The following is a 13,168-nucleotide window of genomic DNA, read 5'->3' as shown; positions in this document are numbered from 1 at the left end:
AGTCAAGTTATAATTCCATAATCAAAGCAGTGCTAAAAAGTAATACGTGCTATTAACACTGCAACACAAACCATTTCATATTTAGCATTTTTTATTTATAGATACATATGAGTTATTCAACATGAGAATTAATGGGTTAGTTCCTAGCATTGCATTTAACTTTTGAAAAAATGTAAGTGAATGAATAAAAGTCACTAAACCAAGCAAATTTTGAAGTGAATGAATAAAAGTCACTAAATCAAGCAAATTTTGAAAAATATTTAAGTGAATAAAATAGTTACTAAAATACTTTTAGTCCATATTCAAGATTAAACATTAAATTCAAATAAACTGGATCTAAGCACATAAATAGTCTTCTCTCAACCTGTAGTTTCACACACAAGGTTTTATTTTATCATACATTATGAAAGTATCAAAATCCTTATTCTAATTGCAAGGTTTTATACTGAAGTTTCTTACCATGTTAGCCTCCCTTAATTTCTTGAGCTCTTCCTGAAGAGTACTGTTCGAGTTTCTCAGCCCACTCATCTCATTCTCATATTTTGTTATGTCAACATAACTTGACAACCAACGATCAAGCTCAGTCAGTGCTTGTTGCTGAAGATGATCCGAACCGCTACGTTCAATGATCTGTTAAAAATGAATGAACGTTATTTCTGTACTGTATGTATGCAATTCTAACATATTTGTGCCAGGTATATGGAAATTTGTTAAGTATATGTTAATGACGAAAATTACCATCAATGTGCAACTATGGAAAAATAAAACACATAAGACTAAGCAGCAATATAAATGAAGACTGGAGAGAAAAATAATCACATAATTATTTTAAATCAACTTGAACTCCTCTACAAACTTTAGTTCTGAAATTTAACATCACCTGTGCCACATTTATTCAAATCAATTGTCATGACCACTGTCACTGATTATTTTCAAATAAAACACTTAAGGAAACAGAAACAGTGATCAGTACATACTATGAAGCAGCTTCTGTAGAGAAAGATATTATATACTTTTAAAAAAGTTTGAAAGATACCTAATGCAATTACTTGGAGTGTTTCCAAATGGTTTATTTCAAGAATCCATATTGTTCTGGAGATAAGGCAATTAAACAATCTTAGAATAATTCTTTGGAAAAATAAATTTTTAAATCATAAATTAACAAATTTCTTGAGTTCGCGGTATATCTTACATATTGAGAAAACTGAAACACCAGTCGCTAATATCAAAATTAGTACTAATATGTACCACAAATTAAAAAAATTGAAAATTTAATACAACCAGTACATACTGTACTTTAATACTTGGTTCACATGTGATATTTGATGAAAGAAACGTAAAATTTCATATCAAAACAGTCCTGGTAATAAATTTATCTTAATACCTATTACTGTTGTCTTACTGGCTTAGCCTGAACAATGGTTTACATGAAAAACAGGAAACAGAATTCTGGTATAAAAGTGTGATGTTTTAGTCCTAAATGGAAAGGAATGAAGCATAAAATTGAGGCTAAAGGCCAAGTGCTAAGACCTACGAGGTCATTCGCTCAAAAGGAAATTGACAGGAAAAAGGTTTTGAAGGTGTAGCAGGAGGAATATTTCAAGCTGTATTATGAAACAATTGTCAGGAGAAGGTGGAAAGTAAGATGGAAGAAAGAGACTATGAATAGAGGCACAGTTAAAGGAATGAAAGGGGTTGCAGTTCTGACAGATGAGATGCTGCCAAAAACCTTAATAAATGCTTAAAGTGCACTGCATGATTGAGTTCTGAAGTTTTGCATTTTACATAAAGTATGCCAGGTTCTGAGGGGTATGCATTTTGATCCAAAACTTCTTGACGCCAAAATTCAAGACAAATTAAAAATTACAATAGACTCCACAATGCAACCTCACTGTGGTCTCCCTGGAGGGATTCACCAAGGTTCCTTGACTAACTGACAATTGATGCATTGTTTGCCACATGTGCAAAATGACTGGGCTATGTGACGTTTTCCAGTTGCTAAACCAATAATAATTATAGATTTATTTCCCTCACTAGCAGTCTGTATAAACTAATGTAAAAATGGTTCACAACAGATTAATTTTATACTTGGAGGAAAGGAAAATCTTGATGCCCATGCAGTCTGGTTCAAGAGTAGGGAGCTCAACCTAGATCCTCTAACATGTTTAAAAAACCAATTAAGAAGAGATTTTGAACAACATAAAAAACTAGCAGTGTTTTTCAGCATACAAAATACATACAATAATCGATATGGAGATATTCAATAACATCCCCTTTATAAAATGGTTTGAGGGGTGAAATGCCAATTTTTATTAGAAACTTCCAAAATGAAAGAACATTCCTAATAAACATAGATGCAATTATCTCCAGAACTTACAGATTATACAAAAATGTTCCAAAAGTTAGCGTGCTGAGTGGTACAATGTCTGCTTCAGCAATAAATGATTCTATTAAAACCTCAAGGAGTTAATAGTTTGTATGTTATTGATTTTACACTTCGAATAATTTAAGATATAAAGAAACTAGATACACACTTTAGCCAAGTTAGCCCAATACAGTAACTTACAATTTCCATTTGAAAAAAACTAAAGCATTAATGTTTCATAATAATAAGATAGAAAAATGATAAGAATGCGCAATTAAAAATGGTTGGCAGAAATTTTAGTTTTTATGTTGAAGTACTCTAAATAATTTTTAGGACTGTTATTCCATCAACATTTAAACTGGAAAGTGTACACAAATTAAATGAAGGGGAAAAGTATTAAAGCACTTACTGCACTCAAACTAGCTCATACCACTTGGGGAGTTAATATATTGACACATGCTGCAGCTATATACGACATCTGTCTCACCTATTCTAGAATAAGGGAGTCCAATATATAGTTCAGCCTCCAAATCTGTGCTTAAATCATTAGACCCCACCCATCATATGGGCCTCAGACTGGCAACAGAAGCCATCAAATAATCCCAACAAACTTGCAACAGGAGCCTTCTACTCATCCCCAACAGACTTACAAAATGAGCCTTCAAATAATCTCCAACGGTCAGTAATAACAGATGCTTGAGATCTACCCTTTTCACATCGATTAGAAATTTTAACAGTGAAGAGGTTTGAAAATTAGAACAAGATCACCACCAGCAAAAACAATATTTCATGAATATGACAACGAAAAAATTTACATAAAAAACGAAGAAAGGTGGAGAAATAGAACCCTCTGGCCTCCCACTAACACAAATATAGCAAATTCCCCAACAACAAAAAAAAAAAAAAGTTGAATAAAAAATTCAAAAATGGGGAAGCAATCACCCAGAAAACATACTGAGGAGGTGATCCCCACAAAAAAAGGTGGGGAGGTGATCACCCAGAAACCTTACTGGGGATTATTCCCCCAACAAAAAAAATGGGGGAATGATCTCCCACCAAAATAAAATGGGGAAATGATCTCCCACTAAAAAAAGTGGGAAGACAATTCCCCACCAAAAAAATGTGGAGGCAATCGCCCAAAAGAAAAAAAAAAAGGTGGGGAGACAATCCCAAATTAAATACTGAGGAGGTGATCGCAACTCCGGGCCCTTCCCCAAAAAAGTTAAGTCGGTAACCTCTGACATGGTATAAAAGCCCATGAGTTAAGCATCATACCCTTACAAAAATAAAAAAAATCTCCATAACGAAAAAAAAAATTAAAATAAATAATAATGATATATAGTAAAATACTAATAACTGCCGTACTATATTGGGCTCACCTTATTAGATCTATGTACTGATAATAGTTTATTTTATTCACTGAGGCCAAAAATAAGTGTTTTCCTAAATCTTGATCAGTGTTTTTGCTCAATACAGACCCTTAAATAATAAAATTTTCTCATGAAAGAACTGGTAAATAACAATATGTACACACGTTGCATAGGTTTTTTTCTAACTAAATTTACGTTAACCTATTGACATTAAGCCTACTTACCTTCAACAATAAATATCTTGATGAGAAAACACATTAGACAACTAGTGGACATACATGACAATGGTGAAATAGGCTATCTATCGTGACAACACTTGCCACCGTTGTCAAAACTGATTTAACTATAATATAGAAAACACCACATGTAAACAAAATCCACTGAATAGTCAAAGGTATTTAACAGTTTTCAAGCCCATGATAATGTACAATACATTAAGAAAATGTATCATAGGAATGAGACAAATAGAAATGGATCTTATATCTCGCAATATAAATGAAAACTTTTAAAAATCTCTTGCAGTCAGAACAGTTCCAACATTACCCAGTTTGTACTGAAATCCATCAAAAATGCTTTGAGATCTTGTGGATAATCCAAAAGAGACTGAAATAGGTCAGTACATAACCTCAGTCCGATTTCTTGGCGTGGAGGTTGTGAAAGGCGGAGCAGTTGGAAACCCCACTTATGTGTGGTGCTGAATATCCCTGTGAAATTCAGGCACCTGTCTTATCTCTAAGATCAGTGGAATGATATATAAAATGTAGGCCAAATGCCAAGCGCTAGGACCTATTAGGTCATGCAGCAATGAAAGGGAAATGAGAGTGAAGAAAGTTTTAAAGGAGAAACAGGAGGAAAACCTCACAGTTGCAAATGAAACAATAGTTAGGAGAGAGTGGAAAGTAAGATGAAAGAAAAGAATATGAATGGAGGTGCAGTAAAAGGAATGCAAGGGGTTGCAGCTAGGGGCCAAAAATATGTTGCAAAGAACCTTATGCAATGCATACAATGCACTGCTTTTAGGTGCAGTGATGGCACTATCCCCCTAAGGGGATGAAAATAAAAATATAATACATAACCGAATCTGGCTAAATACCTCCCTCTCTGGAAAAAAGTTTTAAAAAATTACTTTATACTTGAAGTATAAATGAATGTACAAAACCTGGCCAGCCATGAGGGCTAAATAAATTACCTCAGTGGTCTGGTTAAAGTGCTTTACAAAACCTATTGAGGCTACAAAAAAAATTAGCAGCAATGTGACTTTCATAAAGGATTACCTTTCTAAGTGCTTGAGCATCAAAACCAGCCTCAGCCATTTCCTCTTGTAAATAGACCTTTTCCCTTAAACTGACAGTCGAAGACATAAGGGCGTTGATGAACCTCAGACTCCACACTTGGAAGCTGCAAGTTGAATTGTGATAAATTATTCCGGACTCAGTCTAAAATGAAGTTCTTGGAGAAACATCCAAATTATTCCATTATTTTCATATTAAGAAAATATACAGGTAAATACCCTTTTGATTTAGTAACAATATGCTTTTTCCTTTTATGAATCTGAAATATAAGTGCATTACTAATTCTTTCCAAGGTGCCATTTACCTTATTATTTCAACTTGGAATAGTTATATTCACTATTTAGATCGAAACTAAACCTGCTTTGAGGTTTCCAGTTCTCAGAAATTTCAATATGAATTAACAGAAAAAGGTAGATAAAAATGTCATGAAAACAAGCCTCTTTTCTTGATAAGTTTACTACTAATCTAAGTCTATACTAGCCCATCCTCCAAGCCATACTTTATCCAATAAATTCTAATTTATCTGGTACTTATCATCAAGTATGTAACGTCACTATACTGTCATATGTCTTTGTTTTTCTTTTTTATCTTTTTTAAAGAATTTACCCCGACTCACCTATTTACCTTTAAGCAAAGAAGGAACAACACTCCTCATAATGAAACGAGGTGTTTAACTACTACTGTTATTTGTGTCAAATTAACGGTAAAAAGGGATGACGTCTAAATACTACAGCACTAAAAAGCAGCAATAATTTGTGAGAGCATTTGAAGCAATTGTTGCAATTACAAATGTAAATAATACTGTTATGAAATAAATAAGTAAAAGAATGAAAATTTCACCTTGGATGTGGGTGAGACATCATCATGGCGACCAGAAATTTACATTTGACTGGCTCTGCAAAACGGAGGCGTAAAGTTGCAAGTGCTTCCATGACCTGGCGGTGTCCGGTACTTGATGCTAGACATGCTCGTGTCAACAACTGGAAAAAGGTGCTGGTGTCAATAACATGTTTATGCTGAATTTTAACAAACTGATCACATGAAAATATCTGTTAAGTCATTTATACATTACTTGTTATACTTGCGAATCAGTTTTACTGACAAAAGTACAAATATTGAAATAAGTGTATATATAAGTGTGTGTGTGTATATATATATATATATATATATATATATATATATATATATATATATATATATATAATATATATATATATATATATATATATATATATATATACTGAAGTGAGGTATCAAGTGAACGTACAAAAAATGATGAAATAAATATTTCATTAAATATTCACTGGCATTTCTACCTACACTTATGGAAATTCTGACGTAGAAGTTCTTAAGATAACAATAATTTCAGAGATTTACAGTGCCAATTGTTAGCAGTTACACTGATAAACTGAGGTGCCACTCCAGCCTCTCTTACCCATGACATCCCTTCAACTCACACTCATTGAACTACTGTACTCTCAAGTAAACTTCTTATGGATTAGTGACGATAAAGGGAGATAGGAGTAAGGGACGAACGAAAATACACAAGCTTTGCCAAGTGTCGCAAGTAAGATCAAACACTCACTGTCACCAGGTAAGTGGAGGGAGAACAAACAATTAAATATATTCTAGAGAATGTCAGATAAAAAGGACATTAGTGAAGTTTAAGGGAAAAAAAAAACACACACACACACAAGGCATTGGTTCTAAGTTTACATATAAATAGAATTTATGAATATTCTTTAAGATCTAAGCAATATTTTTCACTAGGGGAATACAGCCTTGATTTCATACAGTAAGCACGTCCATGGCCAGTAAATATTCAAACCAACGCAAAAGAAAACCTTAGGATCCGAGAAAGCCCTCGTTACTAAGCCTACCTGCAGTGAGAGCGTCCTGCTTCTTGCCAAGTTACTCATGGTAGCCACGGCAAGTGTGTACAGCCCGTGGTGGTAATGAGCGAGTTTGAGTGCCGAGTCTGTGGAGCGCAAACAGTACCGAAGGCAGGATAGTGACTCGTGTTCGTCAATCAGTGCTCTTCTCAGTGCAATCTGCTGTTCTCTTGTGTTTGCAGATCCTGAGTATTCAACTAAATATGAGCTGGGGAATTTATTAACTTTATCACTATAGTAGTGAAATGACCGATATAAAGAATGTTGCAACTCGTCATTTATGTTGCCATGCAGCTACAAAAAATAACACAATCTTACCATTTACGTATATATCTAAAATATTATTAGAAAATATTCATGGTAACATAAGCCTTAAAATGGCTGGATAAATCCATAGTTCTATACCTTTACAAATTTATTTAAAAATAAAACTTTTAAATATATATATTCGTAAAGTTTCATAAATGCGGATTCGTTTCTCTCTGTAAATAGCATTAAAAGTAAACAAACAATAAAATATGAGACTGATTAAATATTACCAGTGAGATCTGTCTGAGACAACTGGATCATCTTGAGGACATCTAGAAGCAGCGTCACTCCATCGTTGGGGTCTCTCACAAACTCTTTCACAAAGCTGTGGGGAAGGGGGCGGGGGATTTAAAAAGGCACTCGTTTGTCGAAAAGTATTTTTTCAATTTATGTCAAACAAATATTGCAATAGTAATTAAATTGTATTTCTCGCTGAAATGGCTTAAGTGTGATATAATGTCATATTTCTCAGCGACAGTTATTAATTTCTCACTGAAATCATTGAAGTGTGATATAACAAAGTTTACACTGTTTTGAGTAAATGAAAAGTTTACTTTCGAAATCCCACAGTTCGGTAATCAAAGCAATGTTACGTTGCATAAGATATTGTTTTATTGAGCATTTTACAGCAGGTTTGATTTGCTAAGGTCATCGGTTACGTTAAAGACTTCAGCAAGTATAGAATCTTCCAAGGAGTAACCTCAGTACCTCACTTGTTAAGAGAATACAGTCGCCTTTTCATAAAGTAACTTTTTTGTGAATATTAAGTGAATAGCAATAAGAACAACATCCTATAGCATCCAAGACAAAATGGGAGACTAATATTTACATTATATAGCAAGTGGACGTTTCTCCTGGCTTCTATAATTTATGAGAAATAGAGAAAAATAAATAAATATGAACCTTACCTGAGATATGACATCTTGAGGTCTTCTCTCAACTTCCTGAGGAGTTCAGCCAGGGAACTGAACTGCTTGAGGGACATCTCCTGAGGGACTTCGACTCGGCTGACGCTCTTTTCTTTCTCCCTCCCTCTGCTCTGTAAACGAAAAGGACTCGACAGTTAATCAGAGAACCTGTTGTTTTAGATTTAGCCGACCTTATGCCAGCACGGGCTCTTGCTCAGAGTAGCCCGTAAACAGAGAACCACAGAGATGTTATACAGCGTTATCCACTGAGCTACAGTAGTATCGGTGAACGTACAATAATTAAAAAAATAGGGCTTGATTAATCCTAGTAAACGAATACGGATATAAGATTTAAACCAATGGCCGAGCTTTGGGACTTATGAGGTCATACGGCGCTGAAAAGAAAGCCGAGAGTAAAGGAGGTTTGAAAGGTGTAGCAGGAAAACCTCACAGTTGCACTACGAAAAAATTGTTAGATAGGGTGGAAAGTAAGATGGAAGAAAGAATATGAACGGAAGTACAGTAAAAGGAGTGAAAGAGGTTGCAGCTAGGGGCCGATGGGTAGCTGCAAAGAACCTTAAGTAACGCCTACAGTGCTACGCGTGAGGTATTCCTGGTCTCTTGTAAACAAGTACACAAAGACAGCATATATGCATGACGCAAGAGGTTGTGACATAACGAGACGTCTTATGAGATTTCCAAAGGCTGGGAATAGTGAGAAGGATTCAGAGTTACGCCCTGTGAAATGGGAACCAATTTGGGAAACCAAGAAAGCATTAAACAAATGAAAAAAAAATGTACTGAACATTCAGTTCATCTATTCAAGTATAAGAAACAAGATGATGAAACATGGTCGACTGAGAGAGAGAGAGAGAGAGAGAGAGAGAATCAACCTCGGAACCGATTCAGTTAGCAGGTCTTGCCAACGTCACGGGGGAAGCGAGAAAGATGAAAATTTTTGCTAAAAATACGGGAAATTGCCGGACAGGAAGGACAAAGAGAGAGAGAGAGAGAGAGAGAGAGAGAGAGAGAGAGAGAGAGAGAGAGAGAGAGAGGCCGTGGCCAGGATTTCGGTAATCAGTTATGGGAGTCGATATTCATAAGACACGAAAAATAATCATTTTTCTTTTTTTACAAACCTAGCATTCATGATCAAATAATATCAGATTTTAAGGAAACCAGACAAAAAAATACAATTAATAAGAGTTTAAACATGAAGAAAAACATCAGAAACCAAAGTAGACTTTCCTTGACAGTGCTAAGACAACAGCAAACAACAAACATTCGCATACACACACCCAAAGAGAACTGATTATACTAAATAGTTCCTTTACCTTCTTTTCTTTCGGTATATCTGGCGTGTACAGGTTGGGCATGCGGGCGTACTTGGCCAGGGAGTGAGCGTAATCCTCCGGGTTGTAGATGGGCGGCCTGTGGTGGGGGGCGGGCAGGGTGGCGTCCTCGGGGTCCACTTGGCCCTCGTCCTCCGAGACTCGCATCTCCACCTCATCCTCCACACTGAAAAAGGATAAACAAGTAGTTAGTTTTTGGAAGGGAGGAGGGGTAGGGAGTCCTTCGAAATGATCAAACGACTAGCAACAATAAAAATATCACCTCGTATCATAATAGCATTAATTCGTATCGGGAATCGACGAGATGCGATGCGTCTCTAAATCAGAACGAACAATAACTTCTTCTGAAAACCTGACTTGAAGAAACTATAAAACTTATTCGTACCAATTCCAAACTAATAGAGAGAGAGAGAGAGAGAGAGAGAGAGAGAGAGAGAGAGAGAGAGAGAGACGGGTGCTACAGGGGATCATGACGTTTTCTATTACAGTTAAGCTCCGACAGGGTGACCCCCACCGGACAAAGAGGCGCTCAAGAAACCGAGAAAACGGAAGGATGACTGGCATAAGATTGATCTTTTGTTGAGAGAGAGAGAGAGAGAGAGAGAGAGAGAGAGACTATTGTCTGGGAAAGGTTGGGGTGCGACTAATAATACCGCTCGAGTTCCAATATTTTTTTTTTCATTTCCGTTGCTTTTATTTTTCAACTTCCACTGAATAGCGGGATCATGGGTGTTACCTAATAGGCTTGGCAACTATATTTGTGGAACCTGTTAAACCTTATTTTACTTCAGACATGAACTCAAGAGGCTAACGTTTATTAAAAAGTTTGTCAATAATTGACAAAAATGAGTTAAAAGAGGTAAAGTGAAACCAAAGTAGAAAAACATCGTTTACAAATTACATAAAACTAATGCGCTCATTCCCAGTTAGTTTTGGGAACTACTGCAGATATCCACTTGATAATTCAATCCTATACATTCTCGGGAATCTAATATGAGGAAAAATAAACAGAACTAAACAAACAAAGCGTCAAGAATCTTTTACGACCCTCGCAACAACACAAAACGGTACTTCCAGAGAGAGAGAGAGAGAGAGAGAGAGAGAGAGAGAGAGAGAGAGAGAGAGAGAGAGAGACTTCCACCTTATCACTCGGCAGTCCCTATGGTTCGCTCTCCATATGCTGCACTCTTGGAAGCATCCATTTTAAGGCAATCATCTCCTCCACAAGAGCTCGGGAAATAGGTGGGGTGGTGTTGCTCTCAACCATACACCAGTGACGTTCAAATGAGCGGTGATGAGCGCCGTAAGCTGTATTTTACGATATGCGCCGTTTTATTTTATCTTGGTGAAACGCCAAAACTTTGCGAAGCGCAGTTATCGGCAAAGTATTATATTTACACACAGATATATATAAGCTATATATATCTATATCATGCATTAAGCCACAAATGTCCTTTAATATCCGATTCGCTCTTCCTCGGAATTAACATATTTTCATAAATTTTAACCGAAGGGGAATATTTTAGTTAATAATAATTTCGTCCTCTCGTGGATTCGAACCAGCGGACAGAGGAGAAATCAGGACTTCAGTGAGTTACCGACTCGGCCAACAAATGAGGTATAAGTTGGTACCGACTCCGACCTTAAAAATCACTTCTAATTACAAATACCTGAGTTCGACAGTGATTTGTAAAGTCGGAGTCGCTAGAGCGAATCGGATATTAAAGGACAAGTGTAGCTTAATGCATGTATATGAATCACGGTCATGTGATAAAAAAAATTCATGACACAAGACAGATGTCAAGTCAAAGTCAGGTAATTTTCAAAAATATACAAAGGCCTAATGTAGTAAATAGTTACAACCAATATAATAATAATAATAATAATAATAATAATAATAATAATAATAATAATAATAATAATAATAATAATAAATAATAATAATAATAATCAAACAAAACTTCTTTCAGTTTTCTTCTGAAGATTGAAAAAGAAACCCACAAAATCACTTTGTAACTAGTTTACTTCTAAGTGTGGAGTACAACTAAATGTAAATACTTAGAAGTAAACAAGTTACAAAGTGATTTTGTGGTTTCTTTTTCAATAATAATAATAAAATAATAATAATAATATACTTAGGAAGCAGACCCTCTCTCAAGCATACTTTATTAAAAAGTAATGGCTACTTCAGCAGCGTTACACTTGTAGAGATTCTTCTCTATTTTGCGAATAGCGGCTTTTTCCGTGCTACTTAAACAGGCTAGTAGAGCGCCTATAGAGGTCATGGTAAAATACAGGGTCAAAATAGGTGTATATATTTGAATTTTACAGATAAACTATGATACCATAGTCATCAAAGTCATTAACGATTTTCTCTCTCTCTCTCCTCTCTCTCGCTCTCTCTCTCTCTCTCATCTCTTTCTTAAAGCGAGCTTTCGTCTGGAGCTGCCAGACATCCTCGGGCTGGGAAGCTGAGGGTGGACTGATCTTGGGTTGCGGTGTCCGTCCTCCTTATATCTGGGGCTGACAGCAGGGGGTCTGCCCCATGCTTGTCTCCTATTGGCTGGTGACTCACCGCCACCAGCCAATAGGAGACAAGCATGGGCAGACCCCCTGCTGTCAGCCCCAGATATAAGGAGGACGGACACCGCAACCAAGATCAGTCCACCCTCAGCTTCCAGCCCGAGGATGTCTGGCAGCTCCAGACGAAAGCTCGCTTTAAGAAAAAGAGAGAGAGAGAGGAGAGGAGAGAGAGAGAGAGAGAGAGAAAATCGTTAATGACTTTGATGACTATGGTATCATAGTTTATCTGTAAAATTCAAATATATACACCTATTTTGACCCTGTATTTACCATGACCTCTATAGGCGCTCTACTAGCCTGTTTAAGTAGCACGGAAAAAGCCGCTATTCGCAAAATAGAGAAGAATCTCTACAAGTGTAACGCTGCTGAAGTAGCCATTACTTTAATAATAATAATAATAATAATAATAATAATAATAATAATCAAATATATCCTTATTAAAACGCATTAGGAAGCGCACACACACACACACACACACACCAGATTTTCTCTGAAAAGGAAGAAGTGCCGTCATCCACTTGCAAGAGAAAGAACGAGGTGAAGAAAATCTCTCTCGCTTCGAGCACCAGCGACCAAGCAGCAATTCCTCCACTCGGATGGCGGCCACGTTCGCTCGTTTACCCACGGATCAAAAAACAGATTGCTGATTACCGCTCCTCCTCCTCCTCCTCCGCCTCTTCCTCCTTCCTCCTCCTCCTCATCCTACCCCTTTCTTCCTCCTCTTCCTCTTCCTCCTCCTCCCTTTTCTCGAGTCAAACACAGTTACCGCGTTTTGTGTAACGTTACATCGTCCAGGAAGTCAGGACGTTGATACAGTTCCCGGGTAAACATAGCGAGTATTTTCATATGTACTTATTCCTCAGATCGCCAGTCACGACGCTAATTTAACTCTTTATTTCCTTACTCATCAATAATCATGCAAGATGGCCCCGAATGAATTTGCCTTTTTATGCATGACTATCTGGAAGGAAGCCGTTAATGATTATTATATACATACGTGCGTATGCATATATATATATATATATATATATTATATATATATATATATATATATATATATATATGTGTGTGTGTGTGTGTGTGTGTGTGTGTGTGTG

At 36.3% G+C, this 13,168-nt stretch overlaps 1 protein-coding gene across 4 annotated transcripts in view; it reads right to left on the bottom strand.

The window, feature by feature from the left end:
• The window catches only part of LOC135206680 (putative uncharacterized protein DDB_G0277255), a 316,662-nt gene that overhangs the window by 14,102 nt on the left and 289,392 nt on the right, over nucleotides 1-13,168 (bottom strand). For all 4 annotated transcript variants that reach the window (XM_064238069.1, XM_064238073.1, XM_064238070.1 and 1 more), the window contains 7 exons: nucleotides 9,471-9,654; nucleotides 8,137-8,267; nucleotides 7,459-7,553; nucleotides 6,908-7,104; nucleotides 5,868-6,007; nucleotides 5,010-5,133; nucleotides 460-630 (listed from right to left, as the gene is read on the bottom strand). In XM_064238069.1, the coding sequence (XP_064094139.1) occupies nucleotides 460-630; nucleotides 5,010-5,133; nucleotides 5,868-6,007; nucleotides 6,908-7,104; nucleotides 7,459-7,553; nucleotides 8,137-8,267; nucleotides 9,471-9,654 (1,042 nt within the window). The remainder of the gene's footprint in view (nucleotides 1-459; nucleotides 631-5,009; nucleotides 5,134-5,867; nucleotides 6,008-6,907; nucleotides 7,105-7,458; nucleotides 7,554-8,136; nucleotides 8,268-9,470; nucleotides 9,655-13,168) is intronic.

Source organism: Macrobrachium nipponense, chromosome 31, assembly GCF_015104395.2.
Source record: "Macrobrachium nipponense isolate FS-2020 chromosome 31, ASM1510439v2, whole genome shotgun sequence".
Classification (NCBI taxonomy): domain Eukaryota; kingdom Metazoa; phylum Arthropoda; class Malacostraca; order Decapoda; family Palaemonidae; genus Macrobrachium; species Macrobrachium nipponense.
The sequence above is the reverse complement of the archived record's forward strand: the minus strand, read 5'-3'. Positions and strand labels throughout refer to the sequence as shown.